The following is a 14223-nucleotide window of genomic DNA, read 5'->3' on the forward strand; positions in this document are numbered from 1 at the left end:
ACCTGTGGAGCTTCCCAGAGCTGGCTTAGGTATGAGTGACCAAGGGGATAGGTGTGTGCACAGGGACAAATTCTGGCAAAACCTGAGCCAAAGTAGTGATGACAATTTTGATGAGTCATAATGGCTCTCCTCAAGAACTGCCATAGACCATATTCTAATAGGACATTTGAAAATCACAAAATTGGAGAAAATATGACGCCTTTTGGTGCTTCTTGGAGTTTAAAATTTTGACATCCACAGATACAAAATTTTTCTAATGTTTTTAACTGACAAAAAAAAGTAAATTAAGTAAATTGTAGCAGTTTTGAATGACAGAGTTTGCATTAAAGCTGCTGGGTTTAGGAATAACATTTTGGTTACTTTTTGACTATTTTTTTTCTCTAGCTTTCTTCATTGTATCATAAGGAGAGCAGAATACAGGTTTAAGTCATGGAGATTTGATGGTTCTGACTAGAATCAAAAATGTCAGCATTAAATGAGAAAAGCCTTTTAATCAACTTATACTGAGTTTATGGTCATTCTGTTTGTAGACAGTTGATGTTTCATACTGAGTTTTCTGGCAGAGAAACATGATCTGGTCCCAGTAAATAGAGGGAAGTACTGCTACTATTATATTAATCCATGTTAAGATGCATTTGTCTGTATTCTGCTATGCAGCAATATAGCATTGCTTCTGCCTTTTTTCTTTTTTTGTCCTTCATTTTCTTTTGTCTACTTTAGCACTCTTCTTCTGTTGCTTACACTGAGTTCCAGGACTGTCATGAACAATTAAATCTAAAAGCTCTGAGTAATTATGGCAGATAATACTCTAGTAGGTATTTGCAGTTATTTCAGTTGGCATTGATTTCATTGGATTATGTTGGCTATCACTGTATTTTAGTGCAATATTTTAATTGTTTCTCACCATGAATGCTTCAGCCATTAGAAAAATGGTCTTTGGTGGCTTAAAAGATTTTGTGTTGTCTTTTATCTTGGAATAGACTTGCATTGTTCAAGTCTGTATATAATGGGAGATTTCTACCCCTTCAAGACATCAGAAAGTTGGATCATCTTCCTTTTCAGAATCTGTTTCTTGCAGTGCAACTGACCTAATACATCTTTAATTCAGCTTTCACTTACTGGCTGTCTTTCCACACGAATTTGCCAATATATTTAAGGTTCCTCAAAACACAAACATAAGTGCTTTCTCAAAGCTGACATGCCACTTGTTCTTTTGTGGCAGAAAGGCAGACAGTACTTTTTGCAGAATCATAGAGTGGTTTGGTTGGAAGGGACCTTAAAGATCATCTAGTTCCAACTCCTCTGCTATGGGCAGGGACCCCTTCCATAGAAGGTGTTTTGTTGGTTTCCAGAGTGAGACGGGCAGACATGCAGTGGTAATTAGGTCCTTTATATGTGTTGCAACATGACTGCAAATTTTCTTAATCAAGCCTAATAGAGTGAGATGCATAGGGCTTTTGCACAAGCACAGACAATCATCTTTAAGTCCAAAATGGCAAATTTAAGAAATGTATTATCAGAAGTTGGTCTGGACTAAAATTATCTTAATTTAAATGTCAAGAACAGTTTTGTTTCTTGAACAAATGTGATGTACATCTGCTCAGCTTCAGACCTGAGGATATCATTTGGATCTGTTTATACTGTCCAAGTAGTTTTCCCTTTTAGCTAGACGTGGCTCACTTTAAAAATTTCGTCTCCTCAAATTAATTTCTACCAGTGTTTCTCATCAGACCATAAATGAAGATTTTAACAGCCAGGGTTGAAGCAGATGAACAGAAGTATGTCCACTCTTCTTTAACCAGTGTTTTTATGCGTTATTCTTAAAAAATGATGGAGCAGAGATTAATGAATGCAATAAATACTATTCCAACCCAAGGGAACAGTTGAATCAAAGCGTAGTCTGCAAAATGTAGAATATACCAAAGCACATGGAAATCAGGTTTCATACTGTACAAGGTGTTGGAAGTCTGTACCTTGCCTGTGGAAGAGTTACGGGCATTATTTTGTATAAAACATTACGTTTTCTGCTCTCTGACTGCACATCATCAATCTTGAATTAAAAAGAAGGGGAAAAATAAACCAGTAAGTAGTTAGTTATACTCATGTGAAAGTGTCATGGGTGCTTCTCATCAAAACACCACTCAAACTATGAAATTACTACAGTTTGTGGGAACTGAGAATCTAGTTTGTTATGTTTTCTGTGCCGTATGCAGAAATGCTGTAAGTTGTGCTCTATGGTAAATACTTGGTCCTCAAACTACAGTTTGATTTCATTTTCATGTAGTCTTTACAACAATCAGGTATACCAGAAGGTGCTATGCTTATTTAATGCAAAGATTTGCACTGATTCTGTCTGCTGGTAGGGTTTACCCGGAGCCCCAAACAGGAAGTTTTGCTATATTTCAGGCGTTTTTCCCCCTCAATTTACTTATCCCCTCCTTCCAGCCTATACACACACTGTGCATGCTTTTCAGATCGAGTAAGTGAGAGGTTGGGTGACAAATTAGACTAAAAGCATCTGTTTCTCCTTCTATGCTGGAAATGCTGAGACAAAAATATACTGTACATAAAGTGAGTTAGTACATTTATCTAACATAATTTTGGAGATGATGCTTCACTAGCTGAATTGTCCCTGAAATTAGGCTACTACTGAAAATATATTTTGCATTTTATAGGAGACTGAAAGAAAGTAGTAACACAGATGTACTCTAGACAACCTAAAGACTCCTTGAAAGTACCTGGCAAATCTGTATTTTAGTAACTGAACATATTGAATAGAGTTTTTTAACTGGGTCTGAGGATTTTTATTTTTTTTATGCTATCATGCTTGAAGATTAGAATTTTTCTGTTTGAATAAAGGTTTTCAGCATACTTGCTGGAAAGCAGCTCTGTGGAGAAGCACCTGGGGGTACTGGTGGATAACAAGCTGTCCATGAGCCAGCAATGCCCTTGTGACCAAGAAGGCTAATGATATCCTGGTGTTCACTAGGGAAAGCATGGACAACAGCTTGAGAGAGATGATCCTGCCCCTTTACTCTGCCCTAGTGAGGCCACACCTGGAGTGCTGTGTCCAATTCTGGGCTGCTCAGTGAAAAAGAGACATGAAGCTCCTGAATTTGGTCCAGTGGAGAGTGACAAAGATGATTTAGGGACTGGAGCATCTCTTATGAGGAAGGCTGAGGGAGCTGGGCCTGTTCAGATCCTGGAAGAGGTGACTGAGAAAGGACCTAGTCAATGTCTCCAAGTGTCTGAAGGGAGGGTGCCAAAAGGAATGGACCAGGTTCTTCTCAGTGGTGCCAAGCAGTAGGACAAAAGGGACTGGGCAGAAGCTGATGCACAGGAAATTCCACCTGAACATGAGGAAGAACAGCTTCACTGTGCACATGGCCATGCACTGGAGCAAGTTGCCCAGAGAGGCTGTGGAGTCTCTGTCACTGGAGATACTCAAGAACTGTCTGGATACAGTCCTGTGCTGTGTGCTCTGGGATGGCCCTGCTTGAGCAGAGAGGTTGAACCAGAGGATCTACTGTGGTCCCTTCCAACCTGATCCATTTTGGGATACTGTTTAGGAAACTGTGTTAGCAAATATTTGCCCGTACAATCAAGCATTCTAGAATCTGACTTTGAGCCCCCAGGATTTAGGATTGTAGCATTTCAGTCCTTTGAAATTATTTCAGGTTTGTCTGGCATCTTACAGTTTATCAGGCTGTTGATTGAATGAGATACTGCTTTCCAAATTTATGTTTTCTTGCATGCTCTTTATGAATATTGTACTTAGGTGTTTGCATTGGGAAATTAAAGGCAGGTTGTGCCATGTTGCTGCTTAGAAAAAGAGTAATAATCTTTTTTATGCCAGGAGTACTGTAAGATTTTCTTGTATGATACAATCTCACATGTAGCACCTGTAGTTTCAGATGCTTAGAATCTCATTCATCATAAAATGTTCAGGTTGTGTTTGGATCAAGGTAGTTCTCCTAGGGTCAGTAAAATCCTGACAGTTTTCAGACCAGGATTTTCAAGAAATATTGTATGTTCAGCATTAATAAATTTAAATATATGAATAAAAATTTGCAGTACTGAGACCACAATGAGGTTCTGTTTCTCACATCTTAGAGAGTACTTGCAGAGAAAGGAGCAGAAGATTAGTATGTATTATATCAGCTTTCCCCTGAGTAGAGAACCAAAGGTTCATTCTGATAACTTGTGTGGTATTAAGTAGATTATGGTTTGTAAGCACTAAGGTTTAATACCTAATTCCTGAAGCCAACAAGTAATCTTAAAAGATGTCTAATAATAATAATTTCAATTGAAAATACATTCATTGGCGCAGATAAAAAGCAAAAGATTATGCTGATGTAGTGTGTGATGTTCTTTCTTAGTTGTCCTGCACTGCTGCTGAAAAAGGGAGAATACTTCCGCTCAATAAACTTTCAATATATCAAAAAACCTCAAAGCATACTTAATAGTTTTCATAATATCACATCTTTCCTAGTTGACAAAAAGAATGTATAGCATTTGGTAAGACAGCATTAAGTATCTTGAATCATCTATATGAGTGTGATAAACATAAGGGTTTGTATTCCACATTGTATTGTGGATCACCTCTTTCTCTTTATGAATGCTTTAATTTTTAAAAGAGACACTAATTACATGTTCAGTTAAGATAAATGCCAAACTTTTTCTTTGCTAAATGTCCCTGAAGAATGGATGCAGGAAGACTACAACTCAAACTATAGAGGTGCTTTTGTTTTTTGGATTTTTTTTCTCCTTTCTTAAGGAGTTGGAGTAGGAATTCATAATTCCATTTAGCAGTACTCCCTTTTTTAAAAATTGTGGCTCACCATCACTGGCAGAGTATTTCTAGTCCCCAGAATTCACATTTTTTGCTTACTTGGACTTTCAGTCTACAAAGCCACAGCTGTTCTTACTGTGCTTTCACCAGTGCTATGATATACCAAGTAGGAGAGGGATTCTGTTCTCAGCTGCACCACAGTAAAATATATATGTGACACATTTCCATTTACATCAGTTGAATTTCTCTAGATTTTCATGGCTGTAACTGAGATTAGTTTTTTCAAAGGCCAAACAACATCTCTTACTTAAATCCCTACCAATTGCAGCAATTCTTTGCGGCAAAAGATGCACATAATCCCATATTTGGATTTCAGTTAGAAGTTCCTTTTTGCGCAGGCACATGACTTTCTTCACAACTCTCCTTTTCACGCTGAAGTTGTAACTGTGCTCTCAGGCACTTGCAGCTAAAGCAAATAAAGGATTTGAGGACCTAACACAGGACAAATGTCTTTATCCAGCGCTCTTTAACTATGTGCTGTTTGGACTAGACAGATGTGCTGGGATGGCACTCCTGGCATGCATAGCATGGTGCCTTGCTTGGGCTTCCATCAGGCACAAGCTAGAAGTGCAGCAATCCTTGGGGATTCCAAACTAAGAAGCAGCCTCAGCTCATGCCAGTGTAACTCTAACTGGGTGGGGCTTTTCATGACATTCCATACCTTATAGTGGATATCTTGGCAGTAGCTGCTCCTTGCTTTCTATATCATAGCTTAGCATTTGTCATGCTTGCCTGAGAAATGGGAGCCATTGGAGCCATTTCCTCCTTTCTGAGAAAAATCAAATTTGTCTCTACCTCACTAAAACACCTCCTAACTACCTAAGAAGTCTTCCATCTTCTGGAGATGCCTCTGTTTTTTTGAACTCTCCAACACGTGAAGGCAACAAGCAAGTCATCAGTAAAATTTTTACTCGTGCTTAGGGCACTGGATCCAGTCAGACATTTCAGTTGGCTTTGTTACTGCTGGAACTCAAGATTTGTTCATTGATGGTTTGGTGGAGTTACCCTGGAAGACTTCTGCTTTTGAATGAATGCATAATCACAGAGTTATTTTGTAAAGGTAGAGTAGCACTGCTCTTTACTAAGAAAAGAAAAAGTGTTTGCTTTTTTTCATTTGGCATCATCTTTTTCTAAATCTCACCTGTAAGATTCTGCATTTATGACAGATTTTGAAGTGCGGTAGTTTCTTCCTTATGAACAGATGAGGCTGATGTGCCGTATTGCGTAAGCAGAACTGATCTGATCAGTGAAACAAAGTTGCCAGGTGTCCAGAAATCCAGGAGTCCCACAATCTGTATGAGTAGGTCACCTGATGAATTTGTGATACAGGTCTTTGGCTGGTTTTCTGCCTGGTTGGAGGTCTTGTATACTCTGAGTTTGGGAAAATAAGAGCAGAAGTACAGTAAACACAACATTTCAGATGGCATTATGAGATGTCTGTATTTGTTCTTGCTGCAAAGTTCCAGATTCACTTCTGAAGATCAGGAGCATACAAGTTGGACAAATCTTTGACTGAGTTTGGGTATTCTGGACAAAATGAGTTTACTCTCCAAGTTAGGCCAGAAAAGGAAAGAAATATATTATTTACTTCTGTAGTTTGTTTTCATTGTGAAAAATTTTATTTTTGGGGTAAATATTTTATTTTAACTATGAAAGAGTTATAGGAGATTCGTTATACTTTGTGGTTTGATTGTTTCCCATTCCAATGGAAAAAAATGATAACAAAATTGATTACAGAATTTAAACAAATACCTTTCATTTATATAATATTTTGGTAGTGTGCAAAGCTGTCACAAAAATGGAAAATCCTGGATACTAAATGTGTACATCTACCTTCTACCCTGATACCAAATCATGTCAGTGTTGCTGTCAAGCAGCTTGTGGAACAGGATGTTGTATATGTACTTAACCTACAGGTATATGTACCTAATAGGTGATAGAAAAATAATTTGAAAAAATAAAACCCCTTGAAACTGAAATTGTTAGTCCCTAGGAAAATGGGGGTTGATATTTTTCTGATAGCAGTAAACAGAAAAGGCACTCCCATTTTAGAAGGAGGACTTTAATGAGTGAAATTTTCATAGCAATCCAAAGATACTGATGTGCTGTATCATTGCAGACAGACTTTAAACTTTGTCAGTGTCATTTGTCTCTTGCTATAGGTACATGGAAATGTCTCTGACTGTGCACCTGTATATTATGTTGTAAACTTTTAGCTCCAAGTTTGTTGGTTGGGCTTTGAATTTGTCTTTATTGAAAGAGATACCAATATGAGTATCTTTTCCAGTTCTTCTCAGTGTATGTTTTATACTGATATCTGTCTTACAAAATGGGTTAGGAAACAAATTCTTCCCTGGATATATTACAAAAAGCAATAACAGAGAAGATAGTAAGAGTACCATTTATCAGCCAGTTTATCTTAATTTCAGTGGGGTTGATGAAAATAAAACTGTAATTGAGCCTGTTCAGTTGTCTGATTTCCCTAGAGGTTGTATGAGTTTGCTCTTTCCTTAAAAATAGAGGAAAAAATCGCTGCATAAACAATTGTCCTTTTGTGTGAAGGTTCAAGCACAAGTGCGACACGCAAAACTCAACTTTGACAAACTGAAGACTGATGTCTGTCAAAAAGTGGATCTTCTGGGAGCCAGCAGATGCAACCTCCTTTCTCATGTGTTAACAACATATCAGGTATCCAAGGAAAATGTTGACCTCTGAAAAAATGTTTCCCTGTTAATGTGGCTTTTCAGGAGGTTACCATGGCAATATTCAACCATAAGAATACGTAGCTAGTGTTGGAGGGAAGATGTGAAATTTGTGCTGAAAACAGATTTGTGTTAACATTGGCACTGAAATTTTACCCTGTCTTACAGACAACACTGCTTCATTTTTGGGAAAAAACTTCACACACAATGGCAGCCATCCATGAAAGTTTCAAAGGTTATCAGCCATATGAATTCACTATGTTAAAGGTAAGGAATATGTAGATATATATGTTTGCCCAGTGATAACCAGTAAGAGATCATACAAAGGTGGAGAAAGCATATGTTGATATTTTTTCCAAATATTTTCTGACACTTTTATCCCTGTTTTGCCTTTTCATTTAAATACAGTTTTTTTGTTTAATGTCCTTCTGACCAGCTGTGCTGGTGGGCTCTTCCCTTACCTTCCTGATGTTAAAAGGTTTCTGAAGATGTTTGCTTTGATCCAAAACTATTTCAGTCTAATTTGTGTAGGTAGCCTGTATTGTTGCTGGATATTTATTCTTCATGCTCTTTTGCATCTAAAAGTTTGATTATTTGAACAACAAATAGGATGCTTCAAGATGTATAATAACATTTAGAGGCCTTGGAGAGGAACTTTGAAAGAAAATGCACCTGCTTTGGTGTACCCTTGTGATGGAAGAGGAGAGACATTTGGGGATGCTTTGTACCTTTTGAACTTCCTCCTGTGAAACATTTCACCATTATTTAAATTTGAAATTAGATTGGGAATCTATGATAAAGAAATACCATCTGTATTGAACCCATGCATGTAGCAAGCAGCCCTAGAAGCAAAAACTAATTGTAAAAATGGTTGGGAATATTGTAGTGTGTTTAGGATGCAGCCTTTGTTATGAAAATCTTAACCAATTATATTGCTCATGTCCTGCACTGAAAGATGTGATTTCCTGTTTTTGCACTGATATGTGTGCTGATAAATGATGCTAATCAGGAGATAGTTTAAAACTCTAGGATTTTACGTAATTCTGTGCTTTCAGAAAACAGCTGCTTGGGAGTAAGACTGTGTTACTGGCTTTTACTATCAGGGGTTTTTTCTTTCAGTCTCTGGAGTGTGGGATTATTTTCTGTACCAAAGTCTTTTGCACGATCTCTTATCCCCAGCAATTAGTTTCTGATTGTTTACATTAAATTATTGCTAAGGTGATTAAATCAAATTCTAGTGATTGCATCAGGTGAGATTGTGTTGCCTAAGAGAATAGATGCCTGCTGCTACTTCAGTTGCGTTACCAGGGTAAGTGACCTCTGCTTGTCACTTCTGGAGGTTGTGGAGAGTCCCATCTCACCTCTGCTACACCTGGGTGTGGAATAACAATAGGTGATTATGGTTAGGGAACTGATGCCTACCAGTCATATCATATGTTCGTGCCAGAGTAACTATATATTAAAAAGGAGCTGCAAACTAATTTTACATTGAGATTATGAGGTATTATTTTTTAATGAAGTATGGTAGATAGCTATAGCTGACCTAAGGTAGTGTAGTTTCTGATGGAGAAACTTTTGGTCTAAAAATGTACCCAATGGAGATGCCGTGTCAGTTGCTGACTTTATACATTAAAATATAAAATCAGAATATATATTGGATTAAAATATACATAAAATATTTGTGCCAATCTCTACATTTAATTGGAAGTTACTTCTTTTAGACTATTTCCCCCTGCCTGATACCACAAAAGGGGTCTTTCTTAAATGGAAATTTTGAATTTGATGCTTGCAAATCATTTTTGTCTTTTATGATCCCATAAAAGACAAAATCTTGCTCATACAAATTAAACTGAATTAAACTAAGCAGATGTGAATGTAGGATTAGGGTTCTACTTTAAAACAAGAAACTAATGTAAGTTAATATTTAATTTCGACATAGATTGTTTTACTGAAAAATTAAGAGGTGCTATGTACTAGAAGACTGCTCTTTGTATTTTGTAGTATAAATATGTATTTGCATACCAGGTTTACCTCGGGAAAGAGACTCTGAAATGCCTCTCAGGATTGTTTCTGGAAAGAAAACATTGTCTTTAGAGATGTTTGCCAAACTCCCTTAATGAAAAGCAGCCATTTGTTTTCTTTGCTTCAGGGTATGTGCAGAGAGCAGTATAATTGTGCTATTGCAGCTGTATTTTGTAACTCTTGAGTTTTGTGCTTGATGAAAGATGATTATTAATGTGCTAACAGCTCTATGTATAAGTGATATAAAAGTATCTGGTGCTGTATCCATCACTTTACTATTACAGATTATGGGCTGCTGTTTTGGTAAAGCTGTTAAGATTTCATTGTCTTGAAATTAACATATATCAAATTAATTCAAGTTTATTTCAGGGGCTACTTTTCATGAATAATACCTTTTTCTAATTTTTGTTACCGTTTATTTGCCCTAGTTACTTAAATAATATTTAGTTGCATTCTTTAAATTTAAATGCTAGAATACCAAACTTTCAGAAGAGTTTGTATTAACTTAGAAATAATAGCTGCCCTGGTAAGAGAGTCAACAGGCAGAAATCTCAGTGCATCTGTTTATTTCTGTGTGAAGTGGAATACTGCTGCCTGAACTCCTTACATGGACTATTCCCTTGGAGTACTCTGTCCAAACAGGTACTACAACACTGTTGCCTTCTGCTGACCTGTGCTGTAGTCTGGTATCCTCTCTTGTTTCTTTACTCATAGACGAGATTGCTTATGATTTTGCATCTCTAAGGATTTTGGGGAGGTGTGGTATTTCTTTTCTTGATGGAAGGAAATTCTGAGACAACCTGCTTTTCCTCTTCCTCTTCAGTTCTCTCCTCAAATGAAATACGTTCAAGTTTTTGTCTCCTCAGTGCTGTTGTACTTTTTCATAAATGTTGTTACATCTTGGAATGCATGCCTGGCTTCTGAAACTGCCCTTAGCTGTGTTGCTTTGATTCTTTCCTTGTCAAGAAGTGCTTTAGTTGTCCAAGGCACTTGGGAGGAGCTGTGGGTGAGCTGAGTGCGATGTTAACACTGCTGAGTTAACTGCAGAGGGCAGATTTTAGGTGCAATCCAGATGATCTTGGCTTGACTTGAAAGCAGCCCAGATGCAGGTAAAGGAATTTAGTGAGTGAGTAGCAGTCAGAAATGGAGCCTAAGCTGGAACCAGAGTTAACTCCGCAGAGAGGAATCCCTTGTCAGCTTAGATACTTAATCTGAGTCCTGGGAGCAGGTGAGCTATCACTGGGTGACTTTTGGTGTTAGAGAAGGACACACCAGGCAGATTGAATGATTGTGAGGTTGCTCTGCTAGTGTGTAAGGTGTTACTCTGACTTTTGTAGTCAAAGAGAGATCTAAGAAGCTAGGAACATAGGTTTCTGAATATGCAAGGATCCTACTTCAAGCCACAGACATGGCGTAGCTCACAACAAAATCCATTCTAGCCCACATGAGTAGCCAGAAGAGTGCTGTGAAGTTACACATCTGTGTGCTCTGAGCAGCCAAGACAGGGCTATGTCCAGATGAAATGTGCTCACTTTGGTCTGAACTCAGTCGGGGTTTTCATAACTCTGTTTAATTGCACTTTCTAGATGGTGAGGCTTCTTCCCTTCCTTCTAATGTAACCTAAAACAATTAAGAGAATATCATGGTTTTATTTCTATGCCTGCTGACAGTAGTGATCACATTACTGTGGGTTTCTGTTTAGGAAATGGTTTGGCCTTTTTAACATTCAGTTTCATTTCATACTTATTCTCTACCTTTTTTAAATCTTTTTGAAAAGATGCCTCAGTTTGGAGTGAACCTCAGAGTGCAGAGTAGAGGAAAATAATTTCATTATTTGGTATCCAATTTTGAGTCCAAATAGAGTTGTTACACGGATTTTTTTCCATCAAAATACAGCTTCTGATTATCAACAATTTTTATAATAATCACCATTGAAACCAAAGCTGTATTTCAGAGCTATGTTTATTTTTCTGATACAGGAAATAGTAACTGCCATTATTATCATGCTGTTTCCTTCCCAAGGTACTTGTGAACTCCATTTCTATATGCTGTTTCCGTGGTTTGATCACAGTCCTTTAAATACGGATTTCCTGAAACACTGATAAAGGAAGCTCCTTAAAATATAGGTCTTTAAAGAAGGATGCTTGTTTCCCTGGGTTTTGTTTTGGTTTTTTTTTGTGAATATGCAGGATTTACTTGTAATAATTTTCTTTAACTTGTATAGTTAGGCAGTGGTCAGAGTAATTCTGTTTTTTGTCCAAAACCTTTACAGCCCTTTTGGAGCAAGCTCTGAGGTGCTATACTTGGTGGCAGGCAGAGCACCACAACTGTTTGACCATCACCTCCTGATTCAGTGGGCTGTATGTCCTGTTGTGAAGATGTCCAGGTGGCTCAAGTGCCCAAAGCAGCACAGTCCCCATAATGCAGAGCTGCTTTCTTTCTCTACACTGCACTTTTGTGCAAGTATAGTTGATATTTGCTCTTGAACTCTAGTCCAGGACTTCTTGGAGTCGATGGAATAATTCCCATCAATTTCAATAGCAAAAGAAGTGCAGTCTAATCAATACCCAGTACATGTGCAGGTAAAGGGTGACATCCATACATAGGTTATCTAGCTGAACTGGCTGGTGTCCTTATTCAGCGTGTGAGGAGAACTACACTTACATGTGATTCTGGGTAGCAACAGTGTCAAATAAAAGAGTGGCAACCACAGAATAAGGTTCATTTCTTTAAGGCTTTTTTTTATTATTGCTCTTTTTGTGACCTTCATCTTTTGATCATGTCTGCAGTGCTGAGGCTGCTTATGACAAATTAATCAGCAGTTCTATGCAGAATTAGCTCATTGAGAGGGGAAAAAAAGCAACTGCAGCTCAAGACAAACCTAGAACTTTAGTTTCTAAAATACTGAAGTGTGGATTCCTTATACAGACAAATACTGAACCAAGCAGAAACTGGAATGCTCCTTCTGGGACCTCTTCTGTCCTGGTTAACAGGGCAGTGGAAACAAGACCTGCAGCATGTCTGGGAATGCTTTTGTTGTGACAGATGGGCTGGACACCCTAACTTTTATTCAGTCAATTAGGCTGTGGTTTTTTGTTTTACTTTTCTCATGAAACACATTCATGTTTTGTTCAAATTCCAGATGCAAAACCACTACAGTTTTGTGGGTTTTAAGTTTGTATAGAAGGTGACTTCTCTGTTTTACCCTTAGGTTTTCTTTTTCTTTTTTTTTTTTTGGGTGGGGGGGCATGAGGATTAGTTGGGGTGAGATGCACTACTATTACCATCAGGGTAACATTAATTAATTTACTTACAAATGGTCAAGACTATTCACATGTAACATGGTTTAATTTTCAGAAACTGAGTTGGGCTTTAGAAAGAGGACATTTTTTTCACCTTCACAGCAAAACTGTTTGATAGAGATGGAAATATTTACATTGCTAACATCTGCTTTACCTAATTAGTGTTCCTTTATTTAATTTTTTAGACAGAATTTCTAATTGATACATAAGAGTGACAACTAGTAGTATATTTATTACTTCAGAGTCAGTCTATAATGTTTGTGTTGGCTTGTTCTCATCTCCAAATTTTGGTTAAAAAAATGCTGAATAACTGCGCATCGTTATCTTCTAGCACAGCCTTTCAGACTGCAAAGGGACAGAGGGGTTTCATAATACCACACCTGCCCTTCATCAGCTATCATCCAAGATTTTAACACTTGTTTTCAGATTCAGGATACAAGCAGTATCTTCCCACTACCACTGCAGTTGCCAAGTTTGTGTAAACAATTGTGGAAGGGAAAAAGAGAATAAATAAGAAAATAAACAGTATATGAGGAACAAACAGATGTAAAGAATTTATTTTTCTCATCTTAAAAAAAGGAAAATAAGGAAGAAATAAGCAAATCCCCAAAACAGCAAAGAAACATGCCATCTGGCCTGCTTTGCACATGGTATAGATAGATTTACTTAGAAATATTGAAAATATTTACTTAGAAGTAATCATTTAGAAATATTAGAAACAGAACACGAGTTTAGAAGTTGTCACATGCCATCTTCTTATATAAAGTGTGTTCACAGACTCAGTTTGAATGAGTATCTTCTAACACTTTAATTCTGCTTGAGCCAGATACTGTTTTGATACAGTATAAAACCATTCTTTGTTGATTTCTCTTGGTCTAGAATCAGGTTTGGTTTCACATGACACACTTTAGCTTTCCTGATTCTAATTGGTTTTCTTCTTTTTTGCATTTATATTATGGTTACAATCTAGAGCTTGCAAGATCCTGTGAATAAACTAACAGAAAAAGCAGAAAAGGAGGACCAGCAGATTGAGAGCACCAATTCAGTGGAAGATCAGCAGAGTCAGTAAGTCACATGCCCTGTATATCAAAATAATAAGTATTTTTGTCTATAATCTGCTTCCTGGTTGCTAAAGTCACCAAACATAAGTAGAGATATAGACACAGCTAGTCTAATTCTACTGGTTACCTCAATACAAAAATTCCTGAAATGTTGTAATGTGTACATCAAAACTAATAAACTTTATGGTGAAATTAAGAGATTTTAAAAGGCCCACAAAACCCTTATATGTTTTTCATCTTTTCTGGTCTTCTTTTTATGTTTTTTCAGCTTTTGCTTCATTTTT

The 14223-nt window shown here is 37.3% G+C and overlaps 1 protein-coding gene across 3 annotated transcripts in view; it reads left to right on the forward strand.

Moving 5' to 3' along the window:
- Positions 1-14223, forward strand: part of ICA1 (islet cell autoantigen 1) — a 56791-nt gene that overhangs the window by 25382 nt on the left and 17186 nt on the right. For all 3 annotated transcript variants that reach the window (XM_031066753.1, XM_031066752.1, XM_005418561.2), the window contains exons 7-9: positions 7415-7540; positions 7723-7821; positions 13849-13943. In XM_031066753.1, the coding sequence (XP_030922613.1) occupies positions 7415-7540; positions 7723-7821; positions 13849-13943 (320 nt within the window). The remainder of the gene's footprint in view (positions 1-7414; positions 7541-7722; positions 7822-13848; positions 13944-14223) is intronic.

The sequence above is a fragment of the Geospiza fortis genome, unplaced genomic scaffold (genome assembly GCF_000277835.1).
Source record: "Geospiza fortis unplaced genomic scaffold, GeoFor_1.0 scaffold138, whole genome shotgun sequence".
Taxonomy (NCBI): domain Eukaryota; kingdom Metazoa; phylum Chordata; class Aves; order Passeriformes; family Thraupidae; genus Geospiza; species Geospiza fortis.